A 14240-nucleotide genomic window follows, 5' to 3' on the forward strand; every position below is an offset into this window, starting at 1 on the left:
AATGGGACCAAATTCCAACACCAAAACTCCAGAAACTCATAACCTTGATGCCCAAATGTCTTCAATAGGGATGTGCCGAATAGCGAATCAGTATTTGGAAAGGCACGGAAAACAAATAATGCGTTCTACGGAGCCACAAAAGGGACATGGTTCGCCGCTTGCTAGCAGTAGCCTGTTACATTACAACACATCAAATTTCACTTACCACATAAACAGAGAGAGGTAAGGAGAGATGTCGATGTCGAATGTAGGACAATGTCAAATGATTTGCAGATCCTGAGCACCACTGACAAACATCTAATCTTGTGAAATGTGAGGTAAGTACTGCCGCTCCATAGTAGATTAGGCTGCGTGTGATCGCGAATTTCAAAAGTGAAACTAAAAAGCAAACGCGCATTCATAAGTGATTTCAATGTCCCGCATATTAATAACGGCTCCCTGAAAGCACCAAAATATATTTTTCTCGTATTTATTCCCTTTACGGTTGCCGTAGTACACATCATTACCTTTCCGAATACAGGATTCGGGCACATCCCTAGTCTTCAAACTGTTTTGAAAAGAAAAGGAGATGCTACACCATGGTAAACATGCCCCTGTCCCAACTATTTTGAGACCTGTAGCAGGCATTTCACAGATTGGAGAGCCTCTGCCCATCTTTACTTCTGAGAGACTCTTCCTCTCTAAGACATCCCTTTTATAGCTAATCATGTTACAGACCTGATGTCAATTAACATAATTAGTTGCTAGATGTTCTCCCAGTTGAATCTTTTCAAAATTTCTTACTTTTTCAGCCCTTTGTTGCCCCCGTCCCAACCATTTTGAGACCTGTAGCTGGCATCAAATTTGAAATGAGCTCATTTTGTGCATAAAATTGTAAAATTTCTCAGTTTAAGCATTTATGTTATCTATGTTTTATTGTGAATAAAATATTGGCTCATGTGATTTCAAATTCTTTCATTTTTAATTTTATTCAAATTTAAAAAACGTCCCAACATTTCCGGAATTCGGGTTGTATAGGTAGTATATTTTATATATACAGTATCTCATAGAAGTGAGTACACCCCTCACATTTTTGTAAATATTTTATTATATCTTTTCATGTGACAACACTGAAGAAATGACACTTTGCTACAATGTAAAGTAAGGAGTGTACAGCTTGTACAACAGTGTAAATTTGCTGTCCCCTCAAAATAACTCAACACACAGCCATTAATGTCTAAACCGCTGGCCACAAAGTGAGTACACCCCTAAGTGAAAATGTCCAAATTGGGCCCAATTAGCCATTTTCTCTCCCCAGTGTCATGTGACTCGTTAGTGTTACAAGGTCTCAGGTCTGAATGGGGAGCAGGTGTGTTAAATTTGGTGTTATCGCTCTCACTCTCTCATACTGGTCACTGGAAGTTCAACATGGCACCTCATGGCAAAGAACTCTCTGAGGACCTGAAATAAAGAATTGTTGCTGTACATAAAGATGGCGTAGGCTATAAGAAGATTGCCAAGACTCTGAAACTGAGCTGCAGCATGGTGGCCAAGACCATACAGCGGTTTAACAGGACAGGTTCCATTCAGAACAGGCCTCACCACGGTCGACCAAAGAAGTTGAGTGCATGTGCTCAGCTTCATATCCAGAGGTTGTGTTTGGGAAATAGACGTATGAGTGCTGCCAGCATTGCTGCAGAGGTTGAAGGGGTGGGGGGTCACCCTGTCAGTGCTCAGACCATACACCGCACACTGCATCAAATTGGTCTGCATGGCTGTCGTCCCAGAAGGAAGCCTCTTCTAAAGATGATGCACAAGAAAGCCCGCAAACAGTTTGCTGAAGACAAGCAGACTAAGGACATGGATTACTGGAACCATGTCCTGTGGTCTGATGAGACCAAGATTTGGTTCAGATGGTGTCAAGCGTGTGTGGGAGCAACCAGGTGAGGAGTACAAAGACAAGTGTGTTTTGCCTACAGTCAAGCATGGTGGTGGGAGTGTCATGGTCTGGGGCTGCATGAGTGCTGCCGGCACTGGGGAGCTACAGTTCTTTAAGGGAACCATGAATGTCAACATGTACTGTGACATACTGAAGCAGAGCACGATCCTCTCCCTTCGGAGACTGGGCTGCAAGGCAGTATTCCAACATAATAACGACCCCAAACACACCTCCAAGACGACCACTGCCTTGCTAAAGAAGCTGAGGGTAAAGGTGATGGACTGGCCAAGCATGTCTCCAGACCTAAACCCTATTGAGCATCTGTGGGACATCCTCAAACGGAAGGTGGAGGAGCGCAAGGTCTCTAACATCCACCAGCTCCGTGATGTCATCATGGAGGAGTGGAAGAGGACTCCAGTGGCAACCTGTGAAGCTCTGGTGAACTCCATGCCCAAGAGGGTTAAGGCAGTGCTGGAAAATAATGGTGGCCACACAAAATATTGACATTTTGAGCCCAATTTGGACATTTTCACTTAGGGGTGTACTCACTTTTGTAGCCAGCGGTTTAGACATTAATGGCTGTGTGTTGAGTAGCCTACTTTTACTTGTTAAGACATGCCTACACCTATTTTAGACCTGTAAGAGCTGTGTTTGTGTTTCCTCCTCTGCCAGTTCTGTCCAGTACTCTGGCCCCACCTCCTTAACTGGTCCCATCCACTGCCCTGGCTCTGCCTCATTTGCTGTTTCCATCTAGTCTCCTGACTCCGCCTTCTTCACTTAATGGATAATCTCTTCTATTGTTTACGCAAAGTAGTTTACAGGTGAGGAACATCACAAGCTGAGGTATGATACTCAAACCTTAGGACTGAATCCAGTGTTTCTAAATCAAAGCAGTATTAGCATGAGGCCAGGCAGTAATGCTGGGGTATGGGTGTGCAGGCTAGTCAAGTTAATCCAACTTAGTAAACTATTTCTGTATGGACCCTGCTTTGAGCACAAGAGCACTGTTATTTTGGAAAATAAAGGTGCACTACTACAAACGAAGATGAAAAGAAGATGAAAGAAGAGACATTGGAATGGTTCAGAATTAAAATTTGAATTACTGAAATTATTGTATTTTTAAATAGAAGTGGATATCCACATATGCTGTAAATATGCAGTCATTCTTGAGCGTACTTCTAATTTCCATCTTTTATAGTTGGGCAGCACATGCATCAGTTGAGCTGCCTTAAAAAGAAACATTCTTTTGTTCATCATGAGGCTTAATAAAATTCTTCCCTGCAGACAGACCTACAGAAACTTGGACACATATTTGGTGTGTTTGTACTGGTCCAAAGAGCCATTCTTATCAGTATGTTCTTCAATTTCCAATGAGTGCATGTGTAAAAATACTTTTGCAGGAAACCTTTCCTCGCTGAGGAATTCCTTATCATGTTGTTGATCATATTTTATTGGCAAATATCTTCAAGCTTTGATTCAGAAGTTAGGTATTAGGCTAAAGTTTCAAATTCCTTACTATCATCAAAACAGCGGAACAATGTGGAGTTGCAAACTACACATTTGAAAGACCCCCTTACATCAACATAGAGGGTGGGCACTGCATTTGCCTGTTTCACTAAACCCTGGGATCGATTCCAACTGGTCTCTCTCCTTTTGAAATATGTTGTGCTAATAGATTCACCTTTAATTTGAAGCTCCTCTTACTCCTGTCCACCCTATGAGATGTTTCAAATTTTTTATTAAATATTTGGAATCAAATTCTTGGCAGAACTATGAAGCATGCTAATATGATCATCTATCAGATAGGCCTTCTTGCCCTTATATCTTACTGACATCTATTTCACTGTGGTATTAAAAGTAATAAGATAATAAGAGCAAAAAAAGATGAGTACTACCCTAATATAAGAATTGTTATATATGCTGCTCAATAAAGATTCTTCTACAGTGAATATCACACTTAAAAACACAGACTGCTATTCAACGTTTTAATATTTTTCAGATTAACTTCAACAATCCCCTTCAACACCTTGCAATTTTTTTAAATTGATTGGCTCAATGTGATATTCTGTTTACAAAGAGAGAGATGTAAATTAAAAATACAGTATATGTTGCTATGTACAGGCCTTAACCACCAGAGGGTGAGAGCAAATGCAAAACAGAGGTTTAGAGAGATACTGAAGGACATCTTGAATTCCATTGAACACACACATTCTTGAGCAAAGCTGTGCAGATAAAAAGGCAGGTTATGTCTTTGACTCACCTACACAGCTGTGGTTGTTGCTGGCGAGCTGGTAGCCATCTTTACACTCACAGTAATAAGAGCCAGCAGTGTTCACACATCTGTGCATGCAGTAGTGTGATAGCATACACTCATTTCTATCTGCAAAGAGGTTCACACACACAGTGCTTGAATAAGCTCATATAATATTCTTAACACATTTACAGGGTGATAGAAAAACCTTTTTTCACGGATTAAGATTTTCTTAATTGACCAAGTCATTAATGTGGAAGGTATTAACGTGTTTCAGAAAGTATTATTAAATAAAATCATTGTAGGGAGTTCAGGGAATTTAAGGGGGGTGGGGAAACCTCAGAACGAGAACCAAATTAAGCTGACTTTCTTACCTACTCACTTACTTAATTTAGAGTCTTAGGGATACACCCAAAAGCTGTCTAATAAACCTTACACTGCTTTTGTAAGTTGCTTTGAATAAAAGTGTCTGATAAATCCATAAATGTGACCCTGAACCACAAAACCAGTCAGTTTTTAAAATTGAGATTTATTCATCATCTGAAAGCTTAGGATGATGTTAGGATAAGACAGGATAGTTTGTTGACAGTATTTGGCTGAGATACAACTATTTGAAAATGTGGAATCAGAAAAATCGAAATATTAAGAAAATCGCCTTTAAAATTGTCCAAATGAAGTTCCTAGCAATGCATATTACTAATCAAAAATTAAGTTTTGATATATTTATGGTAGGAAAGTTACAAAATATCTTCATGGAACATGATCTTTACTTAATATCCACATGATTTTTGGCATAAAATAAAAATTGATCATTTTCCAGCATACAATGTATTTTTGGCTTTTGCTACAAGTATACCTGTGCTACTTATGACTGCTTTTGTGCTCCAGGGTCACAAACGTAAATGAGAATGTCTGTTTTGAATGCAATGAGGGCTTCGTCCTATTCTGGGCAAGCTTTTGTTACCCAACACTTACTGTATTAATTACAGGTAAGAAAAATATCTAGTAAATGTGTCTATCATTTAAGAAAAATTCAGCTTTTTCAGTTTTGGCCAAGAATTTTAATTTCCATGCCTTATTGAGATTATTTTGATTTAAAGCCAATTATCATCTTTATTTATTTCACTATTATAAGCATATTATTTACAAACAATATAAGTGTTATGTGTTTTTTTTTCTTACAGAAGTATTTATATTTGATGCTAATGACGTAATAGACACTAGAGAAGACACCTCCCACCTAGAGTTCCTTCTAGACCAGTTCAACTGAAACCTGTTGACCCTCTAGCTTAATCAGCAACCACACTGACCCGAAAGACCACACTGGCTGACCAGTGTTTCACCAGATAAGTTTTGTTTTCTAGAACAACCCACAACAGTACTAACCAGCACTTACCAGCATGATTATATATACTTACTATAGGATTATAATTATTGTATATATTGCTGAGTTATATCAGTAGGCTGCGTTGATGACTAGAGTTCAGTGTGAACTTACCCACACACTGTTCTCCATGTTTCTGGTATCCAGGATGACACTGACAAGTGTAGGAACCTCTTGTGTTGTAGCAGATCTGGTCTGCATTGCAGGTGTGTAGGCCTTGAGAACATTCATCTATATCTGCCCAAACATACACAATCACAAAGACTGATCAATGCATGGACCATTGATAAGTATCATGAATTTAATTAACACGAAAAAAGGAACATTCAATTGGTAATCCCTCCACACGGAACCCGGAGCCCAAAGTGTAGCTACAGACTGCTCGATTTAATCAGATTTACTGGATGTAAAGTGCTTTCAGGATCCTTGTCACTGCATGATGAACCAAGGATTGCATCATTGGGTCAAATCCCAACATTACATGGCCTTCTCCACCCCTTCCAGAGCAAAGACCTGTTCCAGAACCAAGTCCATTTTTGAAGTCTATTTCCTGTTCAAATCCATGATCTCATGATATCGTCTCCATCAAGGCGGGAGATATGGAGGACTCGCCACCTGTATACCCTGCTTATGAGAAGCTGGTGTCGGTTATGACCCATGTCATATTAGCCATGTCTAAGCTTAACATCAAATGACCAGCAGAGAAGCAGGAAGTGTGCCGCAAAAGCAAGTTATGATTGTCGTCAGGCCATTCACTTGTCTCTGGCCGACCAAGGACAGCCTGAGTCATCGGCTGCTCCATGTCAGCATTGGTGGCCATGGAGAGAAACAACTTTGGCTCAATCTATCAAGCACCAAGGACAGAAATAAAACCTTCTTCTCTGAGGCCTGCTGTCTCGACTTCGAAAGGTTCACCCCCTGCCTTGTCCTGAGATACACCCGAGGTCAGCCTCGAAAATCTTACTCCCCTAAAAGACTTTTTCGGCAGCCTAAAAACTTCTGCTGACTGTGTGTCAGTTGGTCCTGCATGCAATAGAAAAGGTGATACAGAATCCAGTTCGATTCTAGACAACAAAATTCGATGGCATGTTGTCAATGGTGGTAGCCCACGAGCAGGCTCGGGTAATTAGATCTGTTCGCACAACAAGAAACAACCCACTGTCCACTCCCTCACATATCAACTCCTCTTGGACTGGATGCCATGGTACAGATATGGCCGAGTCTATATGCTTTCCCCCCAATTGTACTGCTCCCGGGAGTTCTAGAGAGTGTTCACCAGGACGGGATCAGTCTACTCCTTGTAGCCCTGGCCCCCAATCTTGCTGGCCCCTAGTGTGGTTTTAGGACTTTATAGCCCATCAGAATAGTCATTTGTGAGAGATCCCCATCCAGAGGGTGCTTCTATTCCAAGCCGTGGGCATAATAAATGAACCCCTGCCAGAGATGTGGAATCTGTAGGTCTGGCCCCTAAGGGGGATCAGCTCCTGAACTCTGGTCTCTCGGGTGAGAGTGGAGGGTTTTCACCTCATGGTGCAGGCAACAACGATTGGACCCAGTTAACTGCCCAGTGGCATCAGTGTTGGTGTTCCTCCAGAATTGTTTCTATGTGGGTCTATACCCCTCCATTTTTAAGGTCTCCATGGTGATCATAGCTGCTATACAACCACCATTAGGCGATGGGTCTTTGGAGAGACACCATATGATAACTCAGTTCCTTCGTGGCACTCGTAATGAAGCCTGCCGCTCATGCTACAGTCCGGCCTAGGATCTGACCATGGTTTTTCAAAGGGTTGTCCCTGGCACCCAATGAACCCACAGATTCTGTGTCAGAGAATTTCCTCACTTTCAAGATGCCATTCTTGTTAGCCATCACTTTTCCTAAGAGATTAGAAGACTTACAGGCACTGTCAGTCACCCTTCCTGCTCAGAATTTGCCCCAGGTAGGGTCAAAACAATCCTACACTGTAGACTTGGTTACATGCCTAAAGTACCATTGAATACAGCATGGTCTACGATTCTGCATGCCTTCCATCCTTCTCCTGGTGTGTTGGCAGACCAAGAGAGGCTTAACTTACTGTGCCCTGTCAGGGCCCTTAAGACTTCTATTCAAAGAACATCTCAGTGGAGGAAAACTGACCAGTTATTGGTATGTTTCAGGACCCCCAAGAATGGGACCCCAGCCTCTAAAGAAAACATTCTCAAATAGATTGTGAAAGTGATATCTAGTGCCTACGAGGCACACCTCTATCGTTAAAGGCTCATTCGACTATTCTACTAGAAGTGTCATAACTTCAAAAGCTTTATTGTTGGGGGTGCCCCTCCAGCAGATCTGTGATGCTGCGCAATGGTCTTTATAAGATTTTATATTCTGGATCTCCCTTCTACACCAGGGTCTTGAGTGCTTTTGTGCTCAGTTGTGCAAGACAGTTTCATACTAGGACATTCATTTCACAGTGTTCATTTCGTTCCCCATAGCAACATGGTTTGGACGCAGCGCAAGTTCCTCTAAGGGGAATGTCTCAGGTTATGAATTAAACCATGGCTTCCCAAAAGGAACCTTTTTTGTTCCAAGTGTCCTTTGTAGCTTTCACGTATGCCATCACACATCATGAGTGGCACAGTGTCAATCAGGATTGAAGTAGTTGCATCCATGCTTCAGACACAGTCATGTAAAAGCATTCCCCATAAAGTATTGTTCCCCTCTCAGGGAACCATTGTTAAGTCTGTAAACTGAGACGTTCTCTCACACTCTTGTGTTAAGAAAGATATTTTGATGAGTGTGGGTAACCAAACAGGTACTGGTCCCCAATGACTTCTATAGTTTTGAAAAAATACTATAGCAATCAATGGGGACCATCAACTGTTTGGTTATGGACATTCTTCAAAATTCATAAAGGGTTGGAACAACTTGAGGGTGAGTAAATGATTACAGAATTTTTATATGTTCAAGAAACAGGTGAGAACAATTAGGCAATTAACAAAGAGGAGCAGGTAACATTGATAATGATTAAATGATTAACAGCAATCAATTGATCATCAATCAATTACTGACATCCCTAATCTCAATGCTGTTATACATGAAATCAACACTCTTGAAACACCACCCACCCAATCAACTCAGTCAAGACAACTGTGTAAATCTACAGGGAAAATCACCTGAAATGTCCTTCCATTTCATCTTGTTTGGGTCGTTTTCATGCTATTTGTGCTTATGTGTTTGTCCATAACTTACTACTGATATGACAGCAAACTGAACTTAATGTACATTATTTGATCGATTTAAATCTATTTTGTCAGTAATCCAAATTTACATTTACATATAGTCATTTTGCAGACGCTTTTATCCAAAGCGACTTACAATTTGGGGAACACATGAAGCGATTCATCTTGAAGAGGCAATCCGACAAACGAAGTGCTTGTAACACCAAGTCTCAGGCATTGTTTAAATAAGTACAAGCTAGCAAGGGAAGGAATAAATAAGGAGAAAGAGTTTTTTTATTTTTTATGTGTAGGTTGAAGTCAAGTAGTGTCGAAAGAGATGAGTTTTCAGCTGTTGCTTGAAGATTGACAGGGATCCAATACTCCGAATATGGGTGGGAAGATCATTCCACCAGCAAGGAATGGTGAACGAGAATGTTCTGGAGAGTGATTTTGAGCCTCTTTGTGATGGTACCACGAGGCGCCGCTCACTAGCAGATCTCAGACTTCTGGAGGGATGTAGATTCTTAATAGTGAGTGCATGTAGGCGGGTGCTGAGCCTGTGGTTGTTCTATGAGCAAGCATCAGTGTCTTGAACTTGATGCGAGCTGCGATTGGTAGCCAATGCAATGAGATAAAGAGAGGTGTAACATGGGCTCTTTTGGGTTCCTTGAAGACCAGTCGTGCCGCCGCATTCTGAATCATTTGTAGAGGTTTGACTGTGTTTGATGGAAGTCCAGCCAGAAGAGCATTGCAGTAGTCCAGCCTAGAAATGACAAGGGCCTGGACAAGAAGTTGTGCAGCATCCTCCGTCAGAAAGGGCCTGATCTTTCTGATGTTGTGTAGTGCAAACCTGCAAGATCGAGCAGTCTTTGCAATGTGGTCTTTGAAGGTCAGCTGGTCATCAAAGATTACACCAAGATTTCTGACCGAAGTTGATGGGGTAATTGTTGATGAACCTAACTGGATCGTGATGTCATGCTGTAGAGTTGGAGCGGCAGGAAAGACAAGAAGCTCAGTCTTTGCCAGGTTGAGCTGGAGGTGATGTTCTTTCATCCATGCCGAGATGTCCGCCAGGCAACCTGAGATCCTTGCAGCTACCGTTGGATCATCTGGTTGAAAAGAGAGATAGAGCTGTGTGTCATCAGCATAGCAGTGGTAGGAGAAGCCATGTGCCTGTATGATGGGACCCAGTGATGTAGCGTATGTGGAGAAGAGGAGGGGTCCAAGAACCGATCCCTGAGGAACCCCAGTGACCAGTGTATGTGCTTTGGATACCTCCCCTCCCCAGGCCACCCTGAAAGACCTACCAGTGAGATAGGATTCAAACCAGCGAAGTGGAATTCCAGCGATGCCCAGTGATGAGAGAGTGGAGAGGAGTATCTGATGATTGACAGTGTCAAACGCGGCAGATAGATCCAGCAGAATGAGGACTGATGATTTGGAATGGGCTTTTGCAATTCGCAGGGCTTCAGTGACCGAGAGAAGTGCAGTCTCAGTTGAATGGCCACTCCTGAAACCTGACTGTTTAGCGTCCAGTTTGTTGTTCTGTGAAAGAAACAATGAGACCTGGTTGAAGACAACACGTTCAAGTGTTTTCGCTATGAATGGAAGGAGAGAGACAGGTCTATAGTTTTCTATAAGAGAAGTGTTTAATGTAGGTTTTTTGAGCAGTGGGGTTACCCGAGCCTGCTTTAACGCAGTGGGGAAGATGCCTGTGAGGAGGGATGTGTTGATGATGTGTGTGAGTGTCGGTAAGAGCGTGGGAGAGATTGCTTGCAGAAGGTATGAGGGGATTGGGTCAAATCTGAATGCATCCAGCCTAACTAGCAATAGCTTAACAACAACAAGCTGGTCTGGTGTTGGCATAAAAGTCATGCAATGTCAAAAATGGATATATTTACAAATACATATTAAAAACATTAAGCATCTTATAACATTTATTCAATTGTAACTGCAGTGTAAATACATTCATGCCACCTCTGTTTAAATGCATCTACAATAAATGCCACTTAAGATACAGCTTCTCTGCCACCTCTGATTTTATTAACTGAGAAAATGGGTGAGTAGAAATGGTTAAGTATTAATGAAGCAATGCAATATTGGAGAATGAAGAGGTTTACTGTTTTTGCAGATGGAGAGGGAGATTGTGGATTTGCTGGAGTGCACACAGTTCTCCAGGATGAAGACTTGGACGAATAGATACACGATGGAGGACATTGGAGACACAGGGAGACTACTGTAAGTAACTGCAGGAGAGAATCGCACAAGGCAAGTCTGCAGGTAAGTGGTCCGTACACCAACTAGTAGACCAGACAATGACCTTGGGAGAAGTGTGTGCTTTTATACAGGAGCTGATGAGGTGCTGGTGATCAGTATTCAGGTAACTGTGAAGTGAGTGAGGGAGTGACGGTGGAGCCTGGTGACACTGTGACAGCACTCCCCTCCATGGCCCATTCCTGAGGGCCAAGGACCCCAATGGTGTGGTGGCCGACCTCTGCTCCTGGGTTCAGAACAGTCAGGGTGGGACACATGGAAGTAGTGAGGAGATCGGGATCAAGGATAGATCTGGGGACCTAGGATCTTTCTTCAGGACCCTATCCTTCCTTGTTCACTAGATATTTCAAGAGGCCACCACAGCGTCAGGAGACACAAACATAGCCTGATGTCACTCATTGAGAGCCACACTTTCAGCCCCTCAACAAAGAAGATCTTATCTGGGTTGGGATCGATAATGGATAGATCTTGCCACGGAGCACTGGTTCACCCAGAAATAGGTCTATGGCACTGCCCCATGGCCTGTGGGGAGGCAGTTGGGAAGCTCTCTTAGAGAGAATATGTCACTGAAGGGGGCGTAGTAGGGAGGTATATCCACTGAATGTTGATTTACCGGACTCTTGATGGACGTGGAGTAAACTGGGAGAACTTTCACAGGTCACTGGAGAATTCATGGAAGGAGAGAGAAACATTCAGGGTAACAGCCTTCGCTCCACTTCAAGACTTCTACTATTTTCCAGGATAGCACTGGGTTGTGTTTATTTAACTATGAACGCCCCAGGATGCCAGTAGTAGATTCCTCCAGAACCAGAAAATCCAGAGATTCTTTATGGAGTTGGCCAAGCTGGATGGATCCCACACGAAAATGCACATGACAGCAGCCGAGTGGTCTTCCTGTTACCGACTGGAATTGACTGGTCTTCTTTTGAGCTGGAGTTGATGGCAGAGCTCCCCCAAGATAAAGTTGCTGGCTGACCCAGAGGCGAGGAGGGTGAGTACTGAAAGTGAGACATCACAAGCAGTAAGGGTGACTTAAGTGGTGAGCAGAGATGCATGAGAACTAGGAGTATGAATGCAACTCACCACAGGTCGAGCAGGATGGACAGGGCATAAAGAGATTATATGCCCTCGTACTCTGCAGTACAAAGACCCTGGGAAGTGAGAATTGTGCACAACCATGGGCTCCGTACCTGGTTTTGGAGAGCTGGCATACTTTGGCCGTTGATGGTATGAAGAAGACTGTTGGCCCTGTTGGTCCTCCATACAGGTCTGCATACTGTGAGAAAGAGTTGGAGAATTGAATTAAGTATTCCAGACAGATGGAATCATTGTAAGCAATGAGATACAGCTGCAACTTGGGTTCCAAACCCTCTCGGTAGGGGGTGAGGAGCAAGCACTCGTTCCTCCTACTAGTGGCTGCCAGAGTGCGAAAATAAAGAGTATAATCTGTTATTGACATCACAGCTCGTTTAAGTGATACAACTGCTCACCCACAGATGAATCACCAAGTGGTCTTCCAAACACTTCTCGGAAATGAGCTACGAAGCTACTGAATGCCTGGGTGACTGGGCCATCCTGGTTCCAAATGGTTTCCATGCACTGAAGCGCTCACCCTGAAAACAGAGTGATTACAAAGGAGATCTTGCATTTCTCCGTGGGAAATTGGTCTTGTGGCCAGTGAGCATTGTAGAGAAAAATATATTGCGACCCTCCTCCAAGCCAGAGTAGGGCGCCAGGATGGCTATGGGACTAACCACATGAACTGGTGCTGAAGGAGTGACTGATGTGGTGATCGATGTTGTTGTGGATGCGAAGGCCCCCCGCAGTGAATCCACAATCTCCTGAAACGAGTTTGTGGAAATCATGTGGTGGTGTTTATTCTGGTCTACTGTTATGGAAATACCAGACTCAGAGACAGGATTAGCAGGCAATACACAGTGATTTTATTAACAGAGAAAATGCATGAGTAGCAATGGGTAAGTAGTAATGGGGCAATGCTATACTGGAGAATGTAGAGGTTTACTGTCTTTGCAGATAGAGAGGGAGATTGTGGATTCGCTGGAGTGCACACACTTCTCAGGGATGAAGACTTGAATGAGTAGACACACGATAGAGGATGTTAAGAGTCACAGCGGAACGCTGGAGGTAATTGCAGGAGAGAATCACAGGTGGTCAGTAGGCAGGAAAGTGGTCCATATACAACCCGAACTCCGGAAATGTTGGGATGTTTTTTAAATTGGAATAAAATGAAAACTAAAAGAATTTCAAACCACATGAGTCAACATTTTATTCACAATAGAACATAGAGAACATAACAAATGTTTAAACAGAGAAATTTTAAACTTTTATCCACTAAATGAGCTCATTTCAAATTTGATGCCTGCTACAGGTCTCAAAAAAGTTGGCACGGGGGCAACAAAGGGCTGAAAAAGCAAGAAATTTTCAAAATATTCAGCTGGGATAACATCTAGCAACTAATTAAGTTAATTGACATCAGGTCTGTAACATGATTAGCTATAAAAGGGATGTCTTAGAGAGGCAGTCTCTCAGAAGTAAAGATGGGCAGAGGCTCTCCAGTCTGTGAAAGAGTGCGTAAAAAGATTGTGGAATACTTTAACAACAACGTTTCTCAAAGTCAAATTGCAAATGCTTTGCAAATCTCATCATCTACAGTGCATAACATCATCAAAAGATTCAGAGAAACTGGAGAAATCTCTGTGCGTAAGGGACAAGGCCGAAGACCTTTGTTGGATGCCCGTGGTCTTCGGGCCCTTAGACGACACTGCATCACTCATCAGCATGATTCTGTCATTGACATTACTAAATGGGCCCAGGAATACTTCCAGAAACTACTGTCGGTAAACACAATCCGCTGTGCCATCTGCAGATGCAAGCTAAAGCGCTGTCATGCAAAAAGGAAGCCATATGTGAACATGGTCCAGAAGCGCCGTTGTGTCCTGTGACTGTTTCAAAGTGGAAAAGTGTTCTATGGTCAGACAGGTCCAAATTTGACATTCTTGTCGGAAATCACAGACGCCGTGTCCTCCTGGCTAAAGAGGAGGGAGACCTTCGAGCGTGTTATCAGCATTCAGTTCAAAAGCCAGCATCTCTGATGGTATGGGGGTGCATAAGTGCATACGGTATGGGCAGCTTGCATATTTTGGAAGGCGAGTGCGGGTGCTGAATTGGCCTGCCTGCAGTCCAGATCTTTC

At 42.8% G+C, this 14240-nt stretch overlaps 1 protein-coding gene across 6 annotated transcripts in view; it reads right to left on the reverse strand.

Annotated features, from left to right (window-relative positions):
• The window catches only part of efemp1 (EGF containing fibulin extracellular matrix protein 1), a 44072-nt gene that overhangs the window by 16243 nt on the left and 13589 nt on the right, over positions 1-14240 (reverse strand). For 4 of the 6 annotated variants that reach the window (XM_058795921.1, XM_058795920.1, XM_058795923.1 and 1 more), the window contains 2 exons: positions 5668-5790; positions 4179-4298 (listed from right to left, as the gene is read on the reverse strand). The exons of 1 other annotated variant lie outside the window; for it this stretch is intronic. In XM_058795921.1, the coding sequence (XP_058651904.1) occupies positions 4179-4298; positions 5668-5790 (243 nt within the window). The remainder of the gene's footprint in view (positions 1-4178; positions 4299-5667; positions 5791-14240) is intronic. One more of the 6 variants, XM_058795922.1, reaches the window with a different exon arrangement.

The sequence above is a fragment of the Onychostoma macrolepis genome, chromosome 13 (assembly GCF_012432095.1).
Source record: "Onychostoma macrolepis isolate SWU-2019 chromosome 13, ASM1243209v1, whole genome shotgun sequence".
NCBI lineage: Eukaryota > Metazoa > Chordata > Actinopteri > Cypriniformes > Cyprinidae > Onychostoma > Onychostoma macrolepis.